This window comes from Myxine glutinosa, chromosome 11 (assembly GCF_964187855.1).
Source record: "Myxine glutinosa chromosome 11, kmMyxGlut1.1, whole genome shotgun sequence".
Lineage (NCBI taxonomy): Eukaryota > Metazoa > Chordata > Myxini > Myxiniformes > Myxinidae > Myxine > Myxine glutinosa.
In genome coordinates, this window is record NC_136271.1 from 102,464,917 (window position 1) to 102,486,368 (window position 21,452).

The 21,452-nt window shown below is 46.3% G+C and overlaps 1 protein-coding gene across 5 annotated transcripts in view; it reads right to left on the minus strand.

The window, feature by feature from the left end:
- The window catches only part of GLYCTK (glycerate kinase), a 78,936-nt gene that overhangs the window by 22,337 nt on the left and 35,147 nt on the right, over window positions 1-21,452 (minus strand). For all 5 annotated transcript variants that reach the window (XM_068131398.2, XM_078786891.1, XM_068131395.2 and 2 more), the window contains exons 2-4: window positions 6,769-6,912; window positions 4,072-4,325; window positions 3,341-3,492 (exon numbers count right to left, since the gene is read on the minus strand). In XM_068131398.2, the coding sequence (XP_067987499.2) occupies window positions 3,341-3,492; window positions 4,072-4,325; window positions 6,769-6,909 (547 nt within the window). In that variant the 5' untranslated portion in view covers window positions 6,910-6,912. The remainder of the gene's footprint in view (window positions 1-3,340; window positions 3,493-4,071; window positions 4,326-6,768; window positions 6,913-21,452) is intronic.

Consider the following 21,452-nt stretch of genomic DNA (forward strand, 5'->3'; position numbering starts at 1 on the left):
GAGTAAAATAGCCCATTTAGTGTTTCCAATTTCAGCTTTGGTCTCCAGCATTGTCAGGTTTGGACTCCCGCATAACATTCGCGTTCGCATAACGTTCATTGTGACGATGTTTTCATTGTGACGATGTTGTTTTCCTGGGTGCCGCACAAACGACTGCACCGATCGCTGCACAGCTGCACCGATCGGACTTGGTGACCTCGGACAAAGACCTTTTATAAGGACACGGGTTGAATCCCTGCTTGAGAGAATCCCAACCCCCTCCCCGCCATCTCGGCCGTCTCTCCAACTCACAATCCCACGAGATATGCGGAAAGGACGACCCAAAACCAATATAAACATCATTAAACATAATTCGTATATAAACATCATTAAAAGTAGATAATGACCTCGGCCAAAGTTCAAACGACGTTTAATCTCTTCATGAGAGAATTCCACATCGCTATTTGGGCAGTGTATATGCTAACAGATCGCTGTCTCCATCGATCTTGCCAAGGCTGTAACACCTATCGGCTCAAAATCCTTTTAACTGTTGACTTGGTAGTTTTTACAATGAAGGAAACACGTATCGGGAGTACATACGACATAGCGATTGTGAATGTGACAGCTCTGAGGCGTCTTTCGCTTCACATCGCAGTGACGGTGAGCACCAATATGGCGGCTGTAAGATTAAAATCTGGCTTCAAGCCCCCTCACCACCCAAAACCTTCAACCAGACATATTAACATGCTCCGCCCCCTTCATTCCCGTTCTTCAAAGCAAAGCGGTAAAAATTGTTGTATCGCCATTATATATGGCGAGCAACAGTACCCGCCCTAAGGGCGGGGCTTCAATTTGGAGGCGCGATTTATATAAACATCCGTTAAATATCACACGCAAATCATCAAAATCCAAACAGTATTTTTAGAATTTCAATAAAAAAAACCACATCACTGTTCATATCGGTAAATATTATTCCATCGTGTTTCAAATCGTGATATCAACTGTACGCGTTTCTTTAGGAAAAAAAATTGAATGATTTTGTACCTCTTCTTCAGCTTAGAACTTCAGGATAGACGACATTGCGGATAAAAGTTCCTTTTCTCTCTTTCAAGTTAAGCATGAAATACAAGTTAAGCATGAAATACAAGTTAAGCATGAAACACAAGTTAAGCATGTATTAAAAGTTAAGTATGAATTACATGTTAAGTATGAATTACAAGTTAAGCATGAAATACAAGTTAAGTATGAATTACATGTTAAGTATGAATTAAAAGATAAGCATGAAATACAAGTTAAGCATGAATTAAAAGATAAGCATGAAATACAAGTTAAGCATGAAATACAAGTTAAGCATGAAATACAAGTTAAGCATGAAATACAAGTTAAGCATGTATTAAAAGTTAAGTATGAATTACATGTTAAGTATGAATTACATGTTAAGTATGAATTACAAGTTAAGCATGAAATACAAGTTAAGCATGAATTAAAAGATAAGCATGAAATACAAGTTAAGCATGAAGTACAAGTTAAGCATGAAGTACAAGTTAAGCATGAATTATTATTATTATTATTATTATTTTTGTATACAAGATCAGGCTCATGTAAGAGCTAACACCAATCACAACAAAAAATAAACGGTTACACAAAACACACAATAAAGGGAGCGGGAGACAAGATGGGGAGAGAGGGGGAAGCACACAAGTACGACATTTGAGAGCAGGGACATCGGCAGATCTGTGGGAGGGAGAGGGCCTGGGGGGAGGAGGCATGGGAAGGTGGAGCGGGTGTGGGGGGGAGAGGTATAAAACACATGGACACTGATAGAACTTCCAGGAAAGAAGTCGGTATTTCAAAATAGTGGATCTTGGGTGAATTAACGGGGGTAGAAAATATCAAGGTTTTCGAAGGGGGAAGATACGTTTTAGGAATTACAAGTTAAGCATGAATTACAAGTCTTTGAGGTGAAAATTCAGATCACCCCACAACCTGCTGGAGGTCTAATTGTCAGTTATTTTTAGAAAGATTACAATCGGGTTCGAAGTCACGTGGTGTGTTTCTTTGTTTTGTGCTTGTTTGCACAGGACTTTGTTCTTAATACGAGTTCCCTTGCAAGGAAATTCAATGCAGGAGGACGCCAGGTTGCAGGTTGCCTTAGCGGTACGCACACTTGCCTCTGTGCTGTCTAGCCTGGGTTCGAATCCAGACCCAGCCATAAACTGTCACCGCAGTGATTGCAAGCAGGTTGATTCGTGAACACGTGTGCTGTCCCTTGGATGGATGTTAAAGTGGGCATCCCGTCTGCCGGTATTCGTTGGTGGATGTTAAAGATCCCAGAGTAGGTGCTTCTCAAAGGGTAGGTTAAAGATCCTCTGGCACCCTGAACCAATTAAAAATTCCTGCCCTAACCTACAGGGGGCACTGCATCAGTGGCACAGCTGTGCACTCAACCAATAATGCTCCCCCACAGCCTTGTGCTGCACACCAAAGAAGGAGAAGAGTTGGCCATTAGGCCCATCAACCCTGCACAATGGTTGCCAACCTATGGTTGTTTGTCGTACTCTATCCTTTTAAGTGCTTAGCGTCGAGCAAGGAAGCAGCACATATCATCACACATTTCATCACTTGCGTTACTCCCATTACTCCCATTTGGATTGGGTGCTCCCATTGTCCTTCTTTAGCACCCTCCAAAATGCTCTTAAAATCAGATTTGAACAAAATGGCACAATCTGGCAAATTTTCTACATCAAATATATATTTATTTATAGTATTAATTACCTCCACCACCAAAGGTGAACGGATTTTATGTTTTCCCCCCTTTTTGTTTGTCTGTGAGCCGGATATCTCAAATTTGTGGATGGATTCAGCCAAAACCTGGTGGTTGTGTTTGTGACAAAGATGAAACGATTGGATTTTGGTTGAGGTCCAGCCCATCCAAATGCAGGTTAAGGTCCAGATGCAGACCCGGCCTATCAGTAGGATAAAAAAAACCCCACCTTTAGAGGCCATTTTTCCCCGCAAAGCGGGGGTTGGCCTTTTCGTGGACCGTGGTTGTTGTTGTTTTTTGGTCCCCTTTTTGAAGCAATGTTTTACGGCCGGATGCCCTTCCTGACGCCAACCCTGTTTGTCGCCTTTTTACGATAAACAGTAGGATACAAAATCAGTAGGATACTAAACATAAACTGTTCAGCCTGGTGGAGAAAGGCGCTCTACCGAGTTCCGTTCTTGTTTATAAATAGTTTTATAAACCATTTCAGAAAAAAAAAAACTCAAGACTCACAAACCGATGTTCCTGCAGATTCTGTTCCGATCAAAAAGAGCACTTGGAACTTTCTAGAATGAGACAAGAATGTCTAGTTCCCACCTGAGATAAGGACAGTAAGGAGATCTTCTTCACCCAGGGGTTCCACAATGTCATGGATGGACTTCGCCGCAGCCAGGGATGCTTCATCCGGTAGGTTATCCTTTGCACCTTCTCTCACCTCAATACGGCTTGTCGCTTTCAGTAGCATTTCACTGAGCAAACAGCGGAGGTACAGTCTGGTCAAAAGCTTGACCAATCACATTTTGTCCTGATCAACCTCAAAACCACATTCATTCACCCCAGATACACTTTTTTGAAATTCCAACTTCTTTCCTGGAAGTCCTTGCAGAAGTCCTTGCATCCTGGTGTTTCATATGTTTTATACCTCTCCCACCTTCCCCCCAAGCCCTCTCCCTCTGACAGATCTCTCGAAGTCCGTGCTCTCAAATGTTGTGTTTGTGTCCTTCGCCCTCTCTCCCCATCTTGTGTACCTTATTTTGTGTTTTATGTGTCGGTTTGACATTTTGTGTGATTAATGTTAGCTCTTTCACGAGCCTCGATCTTGTGTACAAAAAAATAAATTAAAAAATCCCACTGTCTCTCCTCTTCCACTATCCGTTCCCCTTCTCACCCACTACCTACCAACTTTTATAACTCCTCTGTCCTCTTATTCTCTCAATCCAAACCCCTCCCGAGCCCAGATTACTCACAAAGCTTTAAACAAAAGCAGGTGTTACCCACAACAGGATATTAGGTTCATAACGCTTTCCGAAGTCCATATAACATCTCACCAGCATCGATTCTCAAGCAAAACCTCTGGTAGTCCCTTGGGTATGCTAACAATGCCACGAATGATATGATCTCCCAGAAGTGCATCCACATAAGCTGCCATGCCAAGCACGGCCTTTCCAAAGCCCACCACGGTGACATTGTGGTTCAGTGCTTTCGTCCACTCTCCGACGACCAGCGTTGAGTTTGTCACTTGAAAAGCCTTGCTCAGTATGGTTTGAGGAGACACCGCCTTGACACAGCTGAGGAAGATGTCCTGAGTGAAATGAGAAAGAAAATCAGCTAGAGGGGAAAGAAACCCAGGACCGCTGCTACCCAGGATGCTAGGACAACTAGTCACACTCACCTCCGAGCTATCTATCCTGGGATCGAATCTGTCATCCTGGTGTTTCAGAGTAGATGAGCTATCATGTTCCTAGTTCATGACCTACACATCATGAACAAGATGCAAATTCCCACTCCATGGCAAGTTGATTTGGAAATTTGATGCAGGAGTAGGCCATTTGGCCCATCATCCCTGCGCTACACCAACACCAGATGAAGTAAATCTGTCAAGCGAACGACTTAATTTCATTGGGAAGGGGGGGGGGGGGGGGAGGGAAGGGGTGGGGATAAGAAAAGTGTGGCAGCTTCAGGGATATCACCAGGATGGAAGAAATAGAAGAACCTTTTTTTTGTTTCCGGTAGTGGGGAGGTGGGTGGGTGAAAGCGGCTACAAGGTGAACAATGTACAACAACAACCACACACTATTAGTCAGGTGGCTTAGTGAAATTACCGTTACCGGGCGGATAAAAGCACAATATTTGGCATGAGGCTCCCGTAGCGCCTAATAATTAATGTTAGCCTAGGAGCCCTCCGGCGGAGCCCAAGGAAGGACTTTGCACGACGAAGGATGCCCAGTCGGCGACTGGCATTGCAGGCCAGTTTGGAAATGTGGTTTTCCCAGGAAAGATCATGGCAGATTGTGAGACCCAAGGGCTTGAGTGACAGAACTTCTTGGAGAGGATTGTTGAGAAAGTACATGGGAGGGTTGTCCAGGCGGTCTTTTTGGAGAAACATAGTAAGAGTGTGAGATTTCTCAGGATTGAAAGACATGTTCCACTTGTTTGACCAGTCTGTGATTTTTGTCCAGGTCTGCAGACAGTGAAGAGGCTGCTGCCTGCCGATCTGAGGGTTGCGATATGGAGTGGCAGAGAGTGAAGTCATCAGCAAAGACATAGAGAGGATTTTCAAGAGAGTCGGAGAGATCATTGATGAAGACCAGAAAAAGCACAGGGCCCAGAACACTACTTTGGGGAACTCCAGCCTGAACAAGAAGGGGAGATGAGAGAAACCCATTCAGGGCCACACGTTGACTACGACTAGAGAGTAAGTCCGCAAGCCATGCATGGAGATTTATATGGATACCATAGGAGGAGAGTTTGGTGAGCAGAGCTGGGTGCCAGACCGTATCGAAGGCACGTGATATGTCAAAGGAGACACCTCTGATTTCCTGTTTGGCATTGAGGACCTCCATCCATTGTTGAGACAGCAGAAGCAACATGTCCAGAGTAGAATGACCTGGGCTGAATCCAAATTGATGATCCGAGATCAAGCCATTGGAGAAGAGGAAGGATTTGATGTCAGAAGGGATGATCGATTCCATGACATTGCTGATTATTGGAAGCAGGCTGATTGGTCTGTAATTGCAAGGATCTGTTTTTGCACCTTTTTGTGTAAAGCGGTAATGTTTGATGATTTTCAGGAAGATGGCAGATGACCTTGAGCAAAAGAAAGGGTGAAAAGAACAGAGAGAGAGGTTGAGATAGAGCGGTAGGGCAGGATTTTAGGACCCGTGGGCTGAAGCCGTCTGGTCCAGTTGCAGAATCAGAGTCGAGGTTTGACAGAAACTTCTCCACCTTGTCAGAAGAGAAGGACACCGAAGAGAAGGAGAGAAACAGGAGCTGCTGGGTATGACTGGGTAAGGTGGGTACAGAGAGAGATGGGTTTGGGACACAAGATTTTGAAAGACAAGGTACACAAGACACAAGGCACAAGATTTGGGACACAAGATTTTTTTGCCTCAAGATTTTGAGGCAAATACAGAGTTGAGGCATTCTGCTTTGTCACGTGCGGTGTCAACTGTGTAGCCGTTTGAGGTAAGGGAGGGGATGGAGGGGGAACAAACACCAGAAACGGATTTGACCAGACGCCACCAGTATTTGGAGGAAGGAGACAGGTTTGAGAGTTCAGTGTTGAGATTAGAGAGATAGTGTTTTCTGGCTCTCCTGAGGGCAGACACACACTTATTGTCACATGATTGTTCCCAGTGTGACACAGGAAACGGAACTGGGGGTTGTAATTGATATGCGGGTTAAGCAGGCAGCACAGTTCCAGGCACCTACTGGAAAAACTGAAAGGGTTTTCAGTTTTATTTATAGGGGGATAAATTGCAAATCAAAGGAGTGTGATATGTACACACACACACACATATATATATATTGACACTGTACAGGAATTTAGTGAGGCCTCATCTGGAATATTATGTGCAGTTTTGGTCACCACAACTCAGGAAGGTCAAAGCTGCAATGGAGGAGTGTAGCGTAGGGCTACTACATGATTCCAGGCAGTTATTTTTCAAATTATGTCTTATCCCTGAGAAAACATAAATATGTTGTGCTGAGGCCCATAAATGGTCTATCAGTTAAAGGGCAATCACCTCAGCCAGATGCCGCTGGTCTGGAGTTCTTGCAGTCTCTTCAAACTCCGACATTGAACGACGAAAGCGGCCAGTGTGAGACATAACCCACTGTAAGGAGGCCAGTAGGCTGCAATGGTGCTTCAATGGTATGGCAATCATGGCCTGTGTGCGTGCAAAGCAAAGAATTTACAAAGCGCTTCATGAAAGCATGACATAGTGGTCAAAATCAATGGTTAATAAGTCAGGAGGTACAAAATCATAATGAGTCGCTCATGGCGGCAAATATATCTGTCCTGTCGCGCAGCTGGAGAGGGGGACTTGCAGGTGTGAGTGTGTGTGTGTGTGTGAGTATGTGTGTGTGAGTGTGTGAGTATCTTACTATAATTCGCCAAATGTCCGTCTGTCCGTCCGTCCATTCGAAGGTACCCCAAAAACGGCTGAACTGATCGCAACGATATTTTGGGTGGGTAATCCTGGGACACCTGGAGTAAAATAGGCTATATTGTTTTTCCAATTTCACCTTTGGTCTCCAGCATTTTCAGGTTTGGACTCCCGCATAATGTTATTTTCCCGTGTACCGCACAAACCGCTGCACTGATCACAACCTGACGCATGAAAATGCACAGTTAAAAATAATTATTTCGGACAAGGACCTTTTATAAGGACATGGGTTGAATCCCTGCTTGAGAGAACGCCAAACCCCTCCCTGCCATCACGGTCATCTCTCTAACTCCCAATGCCACGAGATATGCGGAAAGGACGACCCAAAACCAATTATCTTCTTTTTGATTCGTATGTAAACATCGTTTAAAGTAAATAATGACCTTGGCCAAAGTTCAAACGACGTGGGTTTAATCTCTACATGAGAAAATTCCACATAGCTATTTGGGTGGTGTATAAGCCAACAGATCGCTGTCTCCATCGATCTTGCAAAGGCCGTAACACCTATCGGCTCAAAATCCTTTTAACTGTTATAATAATAATAATACATTTATTTTATATAGCGCTTTTCAAGAAGCCCAAAGACGCTTTGACAGAGTACAAAAAACAAGTGCAAAAAGACAAAAACCAATAGGTAAATAATCAAAGCAAAAGGAAGGAGAAGGAGAAGAGATAGTCAGGGGTTAAATGCTGTGGGTTAAATGTTGAATGCAGTGTTGAACAGGTGGGTCTTGAGTGATGTTTTGAATGTGGTGAGTGAGGAGGAGTCTCTGATGGTGTGAGGTAGTGACTTCCAGAGGGTGGGAGCAGCGATGGAGAAGGCCCTGTCCCCCCAGGATCTGAATTTGGTCCGGATTGGGGGGGGGGGGGGGGGGGGTCAGGAGGTTGGTACCAGCAGAGCGGAGGTTGCGGGTGGGAGTGTGTCTGGAGAGGAGGTCAGCCAGGTAGGACGGGGCCAGGTTATGGAGGGCTTTGTAGGTCAAGAGGAGGATTTTGTACTGGATTCTCTGGGGGATGGGGAGCCAGTGAAGCTTGTAAAGGACAGGGGTGATGTGGTCACGGGTCCGGGAATGGGTGAGTAGACGGGCAGCGGAGTTCTGAATGTATTGGAGTTTATTGGTGATTATTGAGGGTGAACCATAGAGGAGGCTGTTGCAGTAGTCCAGACGGGAGGTGATGAAGGCGTGGATGAGGGTTTCTGCAGCCATGGAGGAGAGGGATGGACGGAGACGGGCGATGTTTTTCAGGTGAAAGAAGGCTGTCTTTGTGATGTGTTTAGTGTATTTGTCGAAGGAGAGGGTTTGGTCAAAGATGATGCCAAGATTCCAGATGTGAGGGGAGGTGGATACTGGGAAACCGTCGATGTTGAGGGCAAAGTTATGGGTGGTATAATTGTTGACTTGGTAGTTTTTACAATGAAGGAAACATTAACAATGTTGTTAAAAGTTTATTTTTTATATTAATGCTATTTAATTTGTCATCGGAGTGATGCTGTTTGGAATGAAAAAAGAGATATCGAGTTCAAGTGAATGACGAAATGCTGTGAGGGTTTCTACTTTCTAAACGTGAAATTCGCGGATCGCCTTATGCAGATTCGCCACGGTCCCACGATGGATGTTTGCGAACGGTACGTTTTTCATGGAAGTCCTTCACGAACTTGCTATACATGTCTGACGTGCGACTAAAGGTGCTACAACAATGTGGAATTTATTGGTTTCATGCTTTACCATTCGCCGTTTCTGCATTGCCTGTTTGCTTCTGGCCTCCCACACGTGCGCAGCACGGGTACCTCACTAGTTATAGAAATGTGAGGAAGAGAAAGGAAAAAACGAGATGTGTGTGTCGTTGATTGTTATCTCCATAATTTGGGTTTTAGAAGGTGGAACGCAGTCCTCTCAGGTCTCGAAGTATTCACCTCCGTTTTAGGAAGGGATCATGATTCATGGACTAGTTTGTGATGTTTTGTTGTTCTCAAAGTTTTGTTGTAAGGTACATCATTTCTTGGTACATCATGTCCGTGATGATTCCCATTCGAAGTTTGTATGTTGTTGGTTGACATGTTATTGGTAGTCAGGTTTATTCCGATTTTTAGATGATGAATGTTACCTTCTGTGAGCCACTCATTCATTACTTTATTGGACAAGTTTTTTGAATGCTCAAGCGTAGTGATTGTGGAGAGCATCTAGTTGCTTTAGTCAGAAGTTTGGAAATCCATCCAGGCCTGGCCTTTTAAAGTTTGGCATTTTTGCTCGTTGTTAAGAAAAAAATCTTCATCAAATATCATTGGGGGCATTTCCTCTAGGTGTTGCTTTTTATTTTCCAAGTTTCGGATCTAATCCACCTCCTTGTAGCCTTATTTTGGGTCTTCATAAATGTATTTGCAGAAATCTTGAAGGTTATCTTTCTCGGGGAGTAGGGAGTGTGAGGGGTGGGGGAGAGCTTTTGCTTCCCTTTTTTTTTTTTCCGGCTTATTCGGGCTATTATTATTCGGCTTCGGAGAATATTTTTGGGTTATTTTCAAACGTGGTTTTGTTTTCTCCTGGTGACTTCATTGTAGTTTTTGTATTATTATCTTACTTGCTATCATTTCTATTTTGAGTTTGTTTTCAGCAACATCATCCAGTAAGGAGATGGTGTCTCCTAAAAAGACCCATCCATGTTGGACCGGTGTAGTGTAACTGTTGATGTGAGGCAGATGAGCTAATGTTAGCCCATGGCAACCATCAAAACGTGGATGAGCTAGTATTTAGCCAATGTCAACCACAAATCTACACAAAGTGGAAGAGGTTAGGTGGGTACACCGTGTTTCTAAAGCCGTGGATGGCATGTTCCTCATCCGGTCGATGATACTACAGTCCAATTCTGCTCCAACATTTTCATGGTATAAGGGGGCACTGATTTTTGTTGTCGGCGCTTATTCATGAAAAACAACCAAACAAAAAAAAAAAACCAACAGTATCTCTTGGTCTTTGATTTTATATTTGTTTTTTATTTTTGGGATTCCCTTCCATTTTTTTTTCATTTCATTTCATTTCGGTTTATTGAAATAATTAAACACTGGACAAGGCAGTTGGAAGACTGAAATTTGTCAAGTTTACAATAATAAAAGTATTTCATAAAACTTACAAATGTAAATTGAAATAATAATAATCATATAAAATTACATTAATCAAAATATCAAAATAAGTATAAGCAATAAAAACATACATAATCAAACAACAATAAAAAATATAACAAATTCTACCAACAAAATAACCGAAAATAGCAGAAAACTCAAGTAGATCAACAAACATATTATGCATGTAATCGATTTTATGCATCTACAATTCTACATAACAGAATTAAGCATTCTTTAGCTTTGGGTTTCGGTTTCCTTGTGTGTGCGTGCATGCGTCGTATCGTGTCGAGGCCGTCGTGCCCATGAGAATATGGAGAAGACTAATAATTGGGTGAAAATGTACAAAGGCAAAGTCACAGTGAGTAGAAACAGACCTTTTCAGCCTGTCTGCAGCGCGTGATGGCCGGGTTTTGTAATTGCCTCCGTGTTTCTTTATTTTGTTTGCTTGCATTTTGCGATGCTTTCTAGTTTACCATTTGCGGTTTTGTCATCAAATTTTCTACAAACACGATGTGAGAATTTGTTGAACACTAATTAATACATTACATTTGTTTTTCTTTTAGCTGTTCTTTTTGTTAATGGACTTTACATTTGAAATGCTGTCTAGTTGCAACTTGGTTTGATAAATGGCAGGGCATTAGGCAGTCTTTTCACAGGGCCGCAGCAACTGCACGATGCAGAGCAGCGAGGAAAAACTTTAGTTTGACCATCATCGGGCTATCTGGGCCCAAGCATGCGGTGATAGCTGTCATGAGTGATGGCGCTCCATTCGGAAAACTGCCGTCTGCACAATAATAACTACTGTTCCTGCTGCTATCACTTTCCCAGGAAGAACATTTTATACATTAATAATTGTGTGTGAAATACCGCAAGCTACTGTCTTAGCTCTCATTATATTTCGAAGCTCTACCCTTGGGTCATATCACTGTCCTTACTGTGAAATGCTTACCTGCATAAATTTTATCAATGCCCTTCATTAATGTAAATGTAATCCACAATTGAGAAGGCTGAAACTTTTGGGAAGAGAGACTGGAACAACATCCGGAAGATAAACACATGACCCTCAAGCCATCAGAGAAGCTCCCATCAGGTGCCAGATGGATAAACTGGCACAGCCTGTACAGACTACGGGCTGGCATGGGGAGATGTAAAATAAAATATATCGAGATGGGGATACACTGAAGACACAGCAGACTGCGAATGCGGCCTTGGCCCTCAGACCATCGAACATCTCTCGAGTTGTGGCGGGCTGCATGGGACATGTACGCCAAAGCATCTGGCACGGACTAATGACTAATGATGTACAGTGTTAGAGTGTTCTCGCCAATGGCAGACATTGGTCTGATTTTTGCCAATGGCAGACTAATGACTAATGATGTACAGTGTTAGAGTGTTCTCGCCAATGGCAGACATTGGTCTGATTTTTTTCATTGAATTTCCTGACATTGAATAGCATATACAAATTATTTGTCCATTTATCGAGTGTCCAAAGTTTGCTGTATTTGATCATTCCATATTTGATCATCCATGCCTTTGCTCCAAGCTGGCTGTCTGTGAATATTAAAAGTCTGGTCTTTACCCTTCTATCCAAATTAATAATACAAATTACACAACACAAATCCTATTACAGAACACTGAAGTATTCCACAATTTACAGTTTTCTAGTGTGACATCATTCCACTGACAATCACTCTTCCTCACCATACAATCCTCTCTACCCATTCATGCCCCCCACATTCTGTACATCTTGTCTTTTTTTGTCCTCCGACATGTACTAAAGTGGGAAGTCATAATACATGCAACCGCTCGAAATATAACTCAACCCTTAACCCCTTAAGGTTAACATATGTTATTGTCCTCTGCCGCACTTTACCATCTCCAGAACATGCTGATTAAAGTTAAACGCGGCATCTACAAATACCATACGCAAAATCCATTTTCAGCACTCGTCTCCCGAAGCATGCAAGTTTGTCTCGTCCTCATGTCATACCGAAAATATTATATATATACACATATATATTGTTGTGGATATGAGAATTGTGTTTTTTTTATTGTTGTAAAAATACCACCCTCCTGCCTCCATTCTGTGTATAAAGGTCAAAGGGCGTCCCTTAGTTAGGTCATATACCATCACGTTAACCAATCATCGATTTCCTCCTTGTTGGTAGTTATTTCCTTATTCTGTGTAGGTTAAGGCTCTGTTCCCACTATTTGACATTCTCCATTGCATCAAGTGAAATAAGGTAGATCCCCTTTCATTTTCATTCCCAAAGCCTCTATTGCCAACTGCATTCGCCGCCATTGCCCATGTGCTCCAACCCCATTAGAAGAAGGGCATGGCCCGCCCATCGTCATCAAGAGGTGGAGCCAAGAAGCCCCTACGACCAACCAAGAATGAGTGGGTATGGCTCAAGAGGGCGGGGTTATAAAACCCGTGGCATCAGCCCCCACCGAGAGTTGCGCCAGAGACGGCAGATGAGTCGAGACGAGCCCTCGGAGAGAGAAGGGAGACGCGTCCTGAGGTGAGCCAGAGAAGCAGCTTTGGCTCCACCAGCAGTTTTGGCTCCACCAGCAGTTTTGGCTCCACCAGCAGTTTTGGCTCCACCAGCAGTTTTGGCTCCACCAGCAGCTTTGGCTCCACAAGCAGCGTTGACTCCACCAGGCAGCGTGGGCTCCACCAGGCAGCTTCGATCCGTTACCCCGCGGGAACCAGGATCGGCGGCATCGGTGACCGTCGAGGTCCAGCCCGACGTCCCGTGCGGGATCAAGCCCGAACCATTTGCCCCAGCTGAACCTTCCCATTCCTCCTTCCCGTCATTCCTGCCTCCATTCCCCAGTCGTGTAAGTGTGATCGTAGTCTGTCTTTTGTCTTGTCCTTGGGTTTCTAAGTAAGACTGTAATAGGTAAGCTAAGTTTCACTGTGTCCTTCTGGTCCGTCCCTCTTTCTGCCTTTATTTTATTATCCGTCCTTCTCCTTGGTTTCTTTTGGTTGTAAATAGTAATAATAAATCATATTCGTATTTCCTACCTCTTGTCTTCTTCTTCTTCACATCCGTCGTCTTTGTCTTTTCCAAATTGAATACCTGTGGCACGATTTGGCCAACGTTCAGAATCGGGTTAGTCTTTGTTAACGGTTCGGGCCGCGGCTGCCATCCGCTCAGCAAATTAACATCTTATCCGCGGTCACGAACGAAGCTGCTCACCGGCCTTTCCGGAGGTCGCGGTGCAGCTTCAGGGACCACGTCGGTCAGTGACAAGCGAGGGGACTAATCCCCCCTCAAAGGGGAACCATAGGCCGACGTTGGGTTCCGTAACAATTGGTGCCAGGAGCGAGATACGGACCTGAAGCGCTTAGCGCGCTCAAATTACGAGTGGGCCGAAATTTTGTGTTATAAAATTCAAAATTTGAAAATCGTGCCATGGATGGTCAAGATGATCGGATGCCGGTGGGGGAACTAGAAGAGGGGTTAGGGGTAACCCAGGACCACAGGGAAGAAATGGAGGAGAGCAATGAGGAGGTGGTTGAGGAGGTATCAGGTGCACAAAATGGCGCCCTCGCGCACGTGGTTGTAGCGGCACCAAATTTAGCCGCGCCCATGGTCGCAGCAGCCGAGCCCGAGATGCCAGAGTACATGCGAGTCTTTATGATTCAAATGATGGCAAAAATGGATGCCCAAAGTGATAAATCCACCCGAGAGCGAAGAGAAATGGGTGGCCAGATGGAAGATGGGTTAAACAATATGGGAAATAAATTTGAGGGGAAATTTGAGGGGTTGAACAGTAAATTTGAGGGGTTGGACAATAAATTTGAGGGGTTAGACAACGGGATAAAAGAGGTAAAGAATGGGTTAACGGGGCTAGAAGATAAGATGGAAGGCAAATTGCGGGAGATAGGGGAGCAATCCGCCCGGGAAATCAAACGGATGGGGAACCAGATAGAGGAGGTGAAAATCGGGGTAGAAACCAAATTGGATGCCCAGAGGGATGAGTTGGAACAGATGAGGGTGGCATCTACCAAAGAGATGGGAGAAATGGGAGAGGAGATCAGACGAGGTGTAAGCGAGGAGGTCTCGGGGGTACGCGAGGAGGTAAAGCGAGGTGAGAAGCGTATGGATAAAGAGGTGAGAAATGGGACGGCTAGGTTACAAGGGGGCATAGAAGATCTGACGCAGGAGGTGGAACGGCTGACAGTGGGACAAAGGGAGTTAGTGGAGCAGGTAGAAAAGAACACTGCGGTACTAGGAGGGTTAAAGGCGACACAAAACGAAATCAAAAATGACTTGATAGCGACGAAGAGGGAATGTCAGATGGTACGTGAGGGACTGACAACGAGGTTGGACGAGGTGACGGAGGCAATGGAGACGAAGGACCGGGAGGTGAGGACGCACATAGAAACGGTCAAGGTGGCCTTATAGGACGAAATTGAGGAAACGCACCGGGAAATAAAAGAGGTGAAGCAAAAGTTAGAGGAAGTGGAAGAGGGGGTGAGTGAAATTAAGAAGAGACGGAGGGAAACTAAGAGGGAGATAAAGGAGGTGATGGAATATGTACAAGGTCGGTGCTCAAATCGTGATGGTGTGCTCACTAACCAAATAAAGAGCTTGCAGGTGGCGAAGGAGGTGCGGAGAAGAGGTGCCGAGGTGAGTGGCGATATACGCGGAAATGTATATGGTGTGAGGGGAGCTTCAGTCGGCTTGGGGGTTGGTTTGGACCCGGGTGTTCGTGAGAGGCCGCTGGTGAAGTGTGCGACAGGTACGGAGTGCGAAAGAGGAGGTGTGCGAGAATGTCCGACTCTGGGGTGTGTGAGGAAAAAGTGCGCGCCGAGGAGTGAGTGTGCTGTCGAGAGTGAGTTAGTCGTAGAGCGTGTGCGAGGGGGCACATGGAAGCGTGGGATGGGGAGTGTTACAAGGGATGTAACGGGAGAATGCACGCCTGTGGTGAGTGTTACGGAGGGTGTAACGGGAGTGTGCACAAGAGGATGCACGAGAAAGGTGTGTAACGGACGGGTGCATGAGTACAGAGTGCGCTGTCAAGAGTGAGGGTGAATGCGCGACCGAGAGTGGAGGTGAGAGTAGTGAGAGTGACATGGAGCGTGAGTTGGTTGTGGCAGGTGAGAGAGGATGTACACCTGGAATGAGAGGATGCACACCTGGAATGGTAGAGCGCGTATGGGAATGCACACTGGAGTTGGTAGTGAGGCACGTGGTTGGGTGTACGGAGGAGAGCACACCTGTGGTTGTCACAGAGGAGGTGACCGAGGAGGGAGCGCGAAGAGGTGTGTTGGTGAGGTGTGCGAACGACGAGTGTGTGCAAACGTGTGCGGTGGTCAGGTGTGTGACCAAGTCTGTGAGCGGAATGAGTGTACCTGGGTGTGTAAGAGAAGGTGCAATGACGAGGAGCATGGGAACGGCTGGATGTATGAGCAAGGAAAGGGCTGCGGGGAGTGAGCATGCAAGTGGAGCATCGACGCTAACCGGGTTAGCGGTTAGAGCGACTTATAGCCGAAGTGGGCCTTCGGTGCGTGACGGGCAGCTTCGTGTGCCGCGCGGATCCACGGGGATCGTGACCGCGGCGGTTTCGAAAGAACCGCCGTGCGGGATCCACGCCGGGCCTCGCTCTGAACGGCCGCGTCCGTGCTCCGCCAGGCGGAGCGGGCGGCCCGGTAGGAAGGGTCGTCATGGCGACCCCCTTTTGTTGAGGCGTTCCAGCAGGGCGAGATCGGGCCATTGGACGGCTCCGTGCTGAGATGGTGCGTTGGATCTCGGCCTGAGTAAACCTCCTTGCCTGCACCGAATGCCGGACGGATCCAACCGCCGGCACCAAGCAACCCGCATTCATTGCTCGGCTTTGCGAAGCCGAGCTTTAGAAGTGAATTGGCGCACCGAGAGGCTCTAGTGAGTAGACTGTGATGAGGATAGTGTTTTGGACCCGAAATTGAAAAGCAAAATTTGATGATTGGCAAAGGATTGGCAGAGTGATGATTGGCAGATGATTGGTAGTGATTGGCAAATTTTTAATTGGCTGAAATTTGATGTGCCAAATTGGTAGTGAGAGATACCCGATGTGGTGGGATGGCAACTCTGCCATCCCTCACAACAGGGGCAAAGGAGCAATAGCTATGGGGTTTATGGCAGTGAAAACTAGCCCGGGAGGGTTAGGATATCGTGTGTAGGGACCTAGAGATTGACCATAGGTAACGCTAAGGTTAGGTAGTGACACCAATACCTGTAGTGGGGACGCAGGTAGATTAGTTTGGATTATAATGACGAGGGAGCGCAATAGTTTAAAGGGGCGACTGGGAAGCGCAAGTTCCAGAGGGGAGTAGTTAGATGAGATGATGCCGTGTGTTTGAGTATCGAAAGTGTATTGAGCAGGGTATGAGTAAATGATTGTGATTGTGAGTTGTATTGAGCGTGGAAGTGTATGGAGCACTGGAGCAGTGAGTGAGGAACAGGTGAGATTGCACAGGTGTGCAACTGAACAGGTGTATGGAGCAGTGTGTGAGTGAGTGATAGTGATGTGAGTTGTGCTGACCAAATGGTCCAGGGAGGAAGGAGGGTGCAGGTGGCACCAGGTAAGATTGCACAGGTGTGCAACTGCAGGTGAATGGAGAATGGTTGTGTGGAATACATGGAGTGTGGAATATATGGAGTATGGAATGGATGGTCATGGAGTGAGTATGGTGGAAACTGTGGAGTGGAGTGGATGGTGCGAAGGTGTGGATGGGGAAAGGAGGATGGACCCCATCACGAATACCCGGGGAGGGTAGTGTAAGAGTTAGGTAGAGGGTACAGGTAAATTGTGGTTGGATATTGGCATCTGTGGTGCGTGGTGGAAGAATGGTGATTGAGTGGGTGCATTAGTGACGTGGAAATGGCTGGGCGTGTGGCCTGTTAGTGTGTGTAGTTAAATGGGCACTCCACCACTGTGAGGATGTCGGCCAGGTGAGGCCGCAGGTGGGCTCTGGGAGCCGTTAGAGTTGTGGATGGGGCCCGAGGATCCGGAGGACGGACCCGGGTAGCCCAGTGCCAGAGGGCACTGAGTGGGGAGAGCGCCAGGAAGGGCCTTCCCCGGGTAGGTAGGTAGGGTAAGGAGCAGGTAAGCTCGGAGGCAACTACAGTGGTGGAGGTGTGCAGGTGGGTAGACCTGCTGGGAGAGCCACACGACCCAGTCCTGAAATTGTGCAAGGGCACCGGGAGATGAATCAGGGGAGTGAGACCCCAAATTGATAAGCACCACAGTTTGGTCAATGGGAATTGGTTTTTAGAACCCATAGTGTAAGATGGCCAATGGATTGGCAGGGAAGACCCCGGGTAGTGTAAAGTGTGTTAATGTCATTTAGAGGATAGTTAGGATGGAAATCTCCTCGCACCATCTGCATCCACTCACCTGAGGTGACAGGACTCCACACCATGCCATGTTTTTATTATTTTATTGTGCAAATGTTTGGAATGTGAGACGCATCATGACGTGGGTGTGACATTGTGCTTTGTTGTTCCATCTCTCCCTCATTATGAGGATTGATGATGAGTTGGTGATGGCAAATTTTGGTTAGAGGGATTGTGAAGACGAATTTGGTGTAGGGGAAATGTGGGGAAGACGAGACAGTAGTGACGAATTTGTAATGTGTAGATTTTGTACATATGGGGTAAGGGCAAGGGTAGTGTAGGTCACATGTGGGGGGGGCGTACGGTAGGGATGAGCTTTCTCACTTCGCTCTCCGTACGCACCTCGTCTTGCATTGCCTTTACTGATGTGTACCCTTGTGACCTTACCCCTCGCTCACCTGTCTTCCCCCCCCCCCCCCTTGTCTCCCACACGAGGACTGTGCGCCACTGGGCGCCGAGGGGAGCGTGCGGGAGTCCGCCATTGTGCGCCCAAAACTCTCGCAACCACAGCTGTCTGCATCCATGCACCACCTTATGGACCACATGTCTGTGGCTGAGCACCACTGATGGACCCCATGGGTTGCGGCATGGCCCCTCTGCTGGAACCGGCCATGAAGGCCCGAGATCTTGCTGGCGGACCTTGGTCACAGGGCATCTTTGCCCCACAGGTGAACCACCCCTAGTCGGCCCTGTGGGCCATAAATAAAAGCAATGGACACGTTTTGTGCACTTTTATTATGTCCAAATAGGCCGCCAGCAAAGAAGATGACAACATCTGGAAGAGAACAATAGACAGCAGAGGGAGCCGAAGAGCAGGACCAAGGGTTTGTTGGGTTCATTTTTATTAAGAACTGTGGTGACTGTGCACCGATTGGTGCTTGATGGTGTTTTGGTGCGTTTTTGGGTGCTTCATGGTGCGTCGATGTAGAGCAGACTGTCTCCCCCCCCCCAAAAGAACAATCACAGGTCCTGGGTTAGTTTTGTAAATAAAATAGAGTAACTGTAAATAATACTCCCCCATCGTAAATGTATAGTTTGAAGACAATTCCGCAATTCGGTTAGCTGTGGGCGTGAGTCTGTTAGGTAGGGTGCAATGGAGCAGCGGGACATATTTATTTATGTTTTAAAACTGTCACACTCAGGGTCAGGTTAAATGTAGAGGGAACTACACCTACGTGCCACACTAAAAGTAAAGGTAATAGGCCCGGGACGTGCCTAAGAGGAGGAGGGTGCAGTGTTGTGGATATGAGAATTGTGTTTTTTTATTGTTGTAAAAATACCACCCTCCTGCCTCCATTCTGTGTATAAAGGTCAAAGGGCGTCCCTTAGTTAGGTCATATACCATCACGTTAACCAATCATAGATTTCCTCCTTGTTGGTAGTTATTTCCTTATTCTGTGTAGGTTAAGGCTCTGTTCCCACTAGTTGACATTCTCCATTGCACCAAGTGAAATAAGGTAGATCCCCTTTCATTTTCATTCCCAAAGCCTCTATTGCCAACTGCATTCGCTGCCATTGCCCATGTGCTCCAACTCGGAGAAGAAGGGCGTGGCCCCCCCATCGTCATCAAGAGGTGGAGCCAAGAAGCCCCTACGACCAACCAAGAATGAGTGGGTATGGCTCAAGAGGGCGGGGTTATAAAACCCGTGGCATCAGCCCCACCGAGAGTTGCGCCAGAGACGGCAGATGAGTCGAGACGAGCCCTCAGAGAGAGAAGGGAGACGCATCCTGAGGTGAGCCAGAGAAGCAGCTTTGGCTCCACCAGCAGTTTTGGCTCCACCAGCAGTTTTGGCTCCACCAGCAGTTTTGGCTCCACCAGCAGTTTTGGCTCCACCAGCAGTTTTGGCTCCACCAGCAGTTTTGGCTCCACCAGCAGCTTTGGCTCCACAAGCAGCGTTGATTCCACCAGGCAGCGTGGGCTCCACCAGGCAGCTTCGACCCGTTACCCCGTGGGAACCAGGATCGGCGGCATCGGTGACCGTCGAGGTCCAGCCCGACGTCCCGTGCGGGATCAAGCCCGAACCATCTGCCCCAGCTGAACCTTCCCATTCCTCCTTCCCGTCATTCCTGCCTCCATTCCCCAGTCGTGTAAGTGTGATCGTAGTCTGTCTTTTGTCTTGTCCTTGGGTTTCTAAGTAAGAGTGTAATAGGTAAGCTAAGTTTCACTGTGTCCTTCTGGTCCATCCCTCTTTCTGCCTTTATTTTATTATCCTTCCTTCTCCTTGGTTTCTTTTGGTTGTAAATAGTAATAATAAATCAAATTCGTATTTCCTACCTCTTGTCTTCTTCTTCTTCACATCCGTCGTCTTTGTCGTTTCCAAATTGAATACCTGTGGCACGATTTGGCCAACGCTCAGAATCGGGTTAGTCTTTGTTAACGGTTCGGGCCGCGGCTGCCATCCGCTCGGCAAATTAACATCTTATCCGCGGTCACGAACGAAGCTGCTCACCGGCCTTTCCGGAGGTCGCGGTGCAGCTTCAGGGACCACGTCGGTCAGTGACAAGCGAGGGGACTAATCCCCCCTCAAAGGGGAACCATAGGCTGACGTTGGGTTCCGTAACAATATATATATATATATATATATATATATATATATATATATATATATATATATATATATATATATATATATATATATATATATATATATATATATATATATACATATATATATATATATATACATATATATATATATATATACATATATATATACATACATATATACATATATATATATATATATATATATATATATATACATACATATATACATATATATATATATATACATACATATATACATACATATATACATACATATATACATACATACATACATATTGTTGTAGAAATCAATCAAGTCCACAACTTTGTCCCATAGGTAGGTTTAATAATAATCAGATCTCTGGCATCATCCTGTAGAATACAATCATGCAATATATATCAGAGTCTTGGCATCATATAGGAAGGATCGATAATATTAGTCAATGCAAGCAAGCCTAGAATATCTGCATGTATGTACCATTCGAGTCTACATGTCATTGAGTAAATGTCGCAGGAGTGGCTCGGAGTCGCGGACGTCCGATTCTCCACGCCGTTAGAACTACACAGCCGCTAGGCAGGAATCAAGCATGCGACAGCATTAATTGATTCGTGATGTCAGTCCATGTCAGTCGGTCCATCCGTAGCGGTCAGGGCGGCGAATTGCCCTGCCAGCACGGGTCCGGAAACTACCAGGCACGACATCCCCAAGCCCGGAGTCCCCTGCATCGGAGTAGCCGCTGGAGGCAGGCGTCGGAGGGGGCACCACAGTGCCTTCAGGCAGGGGTGTATCTGGCGACGGGAGGGACGGCAGACGCTCCATAGGCGGAGCATCGGGAGAGTCCATAGACTCGTAAATCGGTTCGTCGGTGTCCCCGTAAGGGTCGATGACCCCACAAGGGGCGAGATGGCGTACGGAGACAGTGGACTCACGTCCATCTGCCATCATCATGCGAGCATGCTCGGGATTAGCCTGGAGTACCTGCACCTTATCCACTAAGGGATCGTACTTGCTCGTGCGCACCGCACGTTTGAGGTAGGCTGGCCCCGACTCAGCGAGCCAACTAGGTAAAGATCGGATACTACCTGAGCTTCTTGGGTGGTGGAACAGCCGTTCATGAGGAGTCTGGTTGGTGGCCGTACATAGTAGAGCCCTGATCAAGTTCAGCGCCGCAGGTAGTGACCAAGCCCATTTATCTAGGCCCCGGCC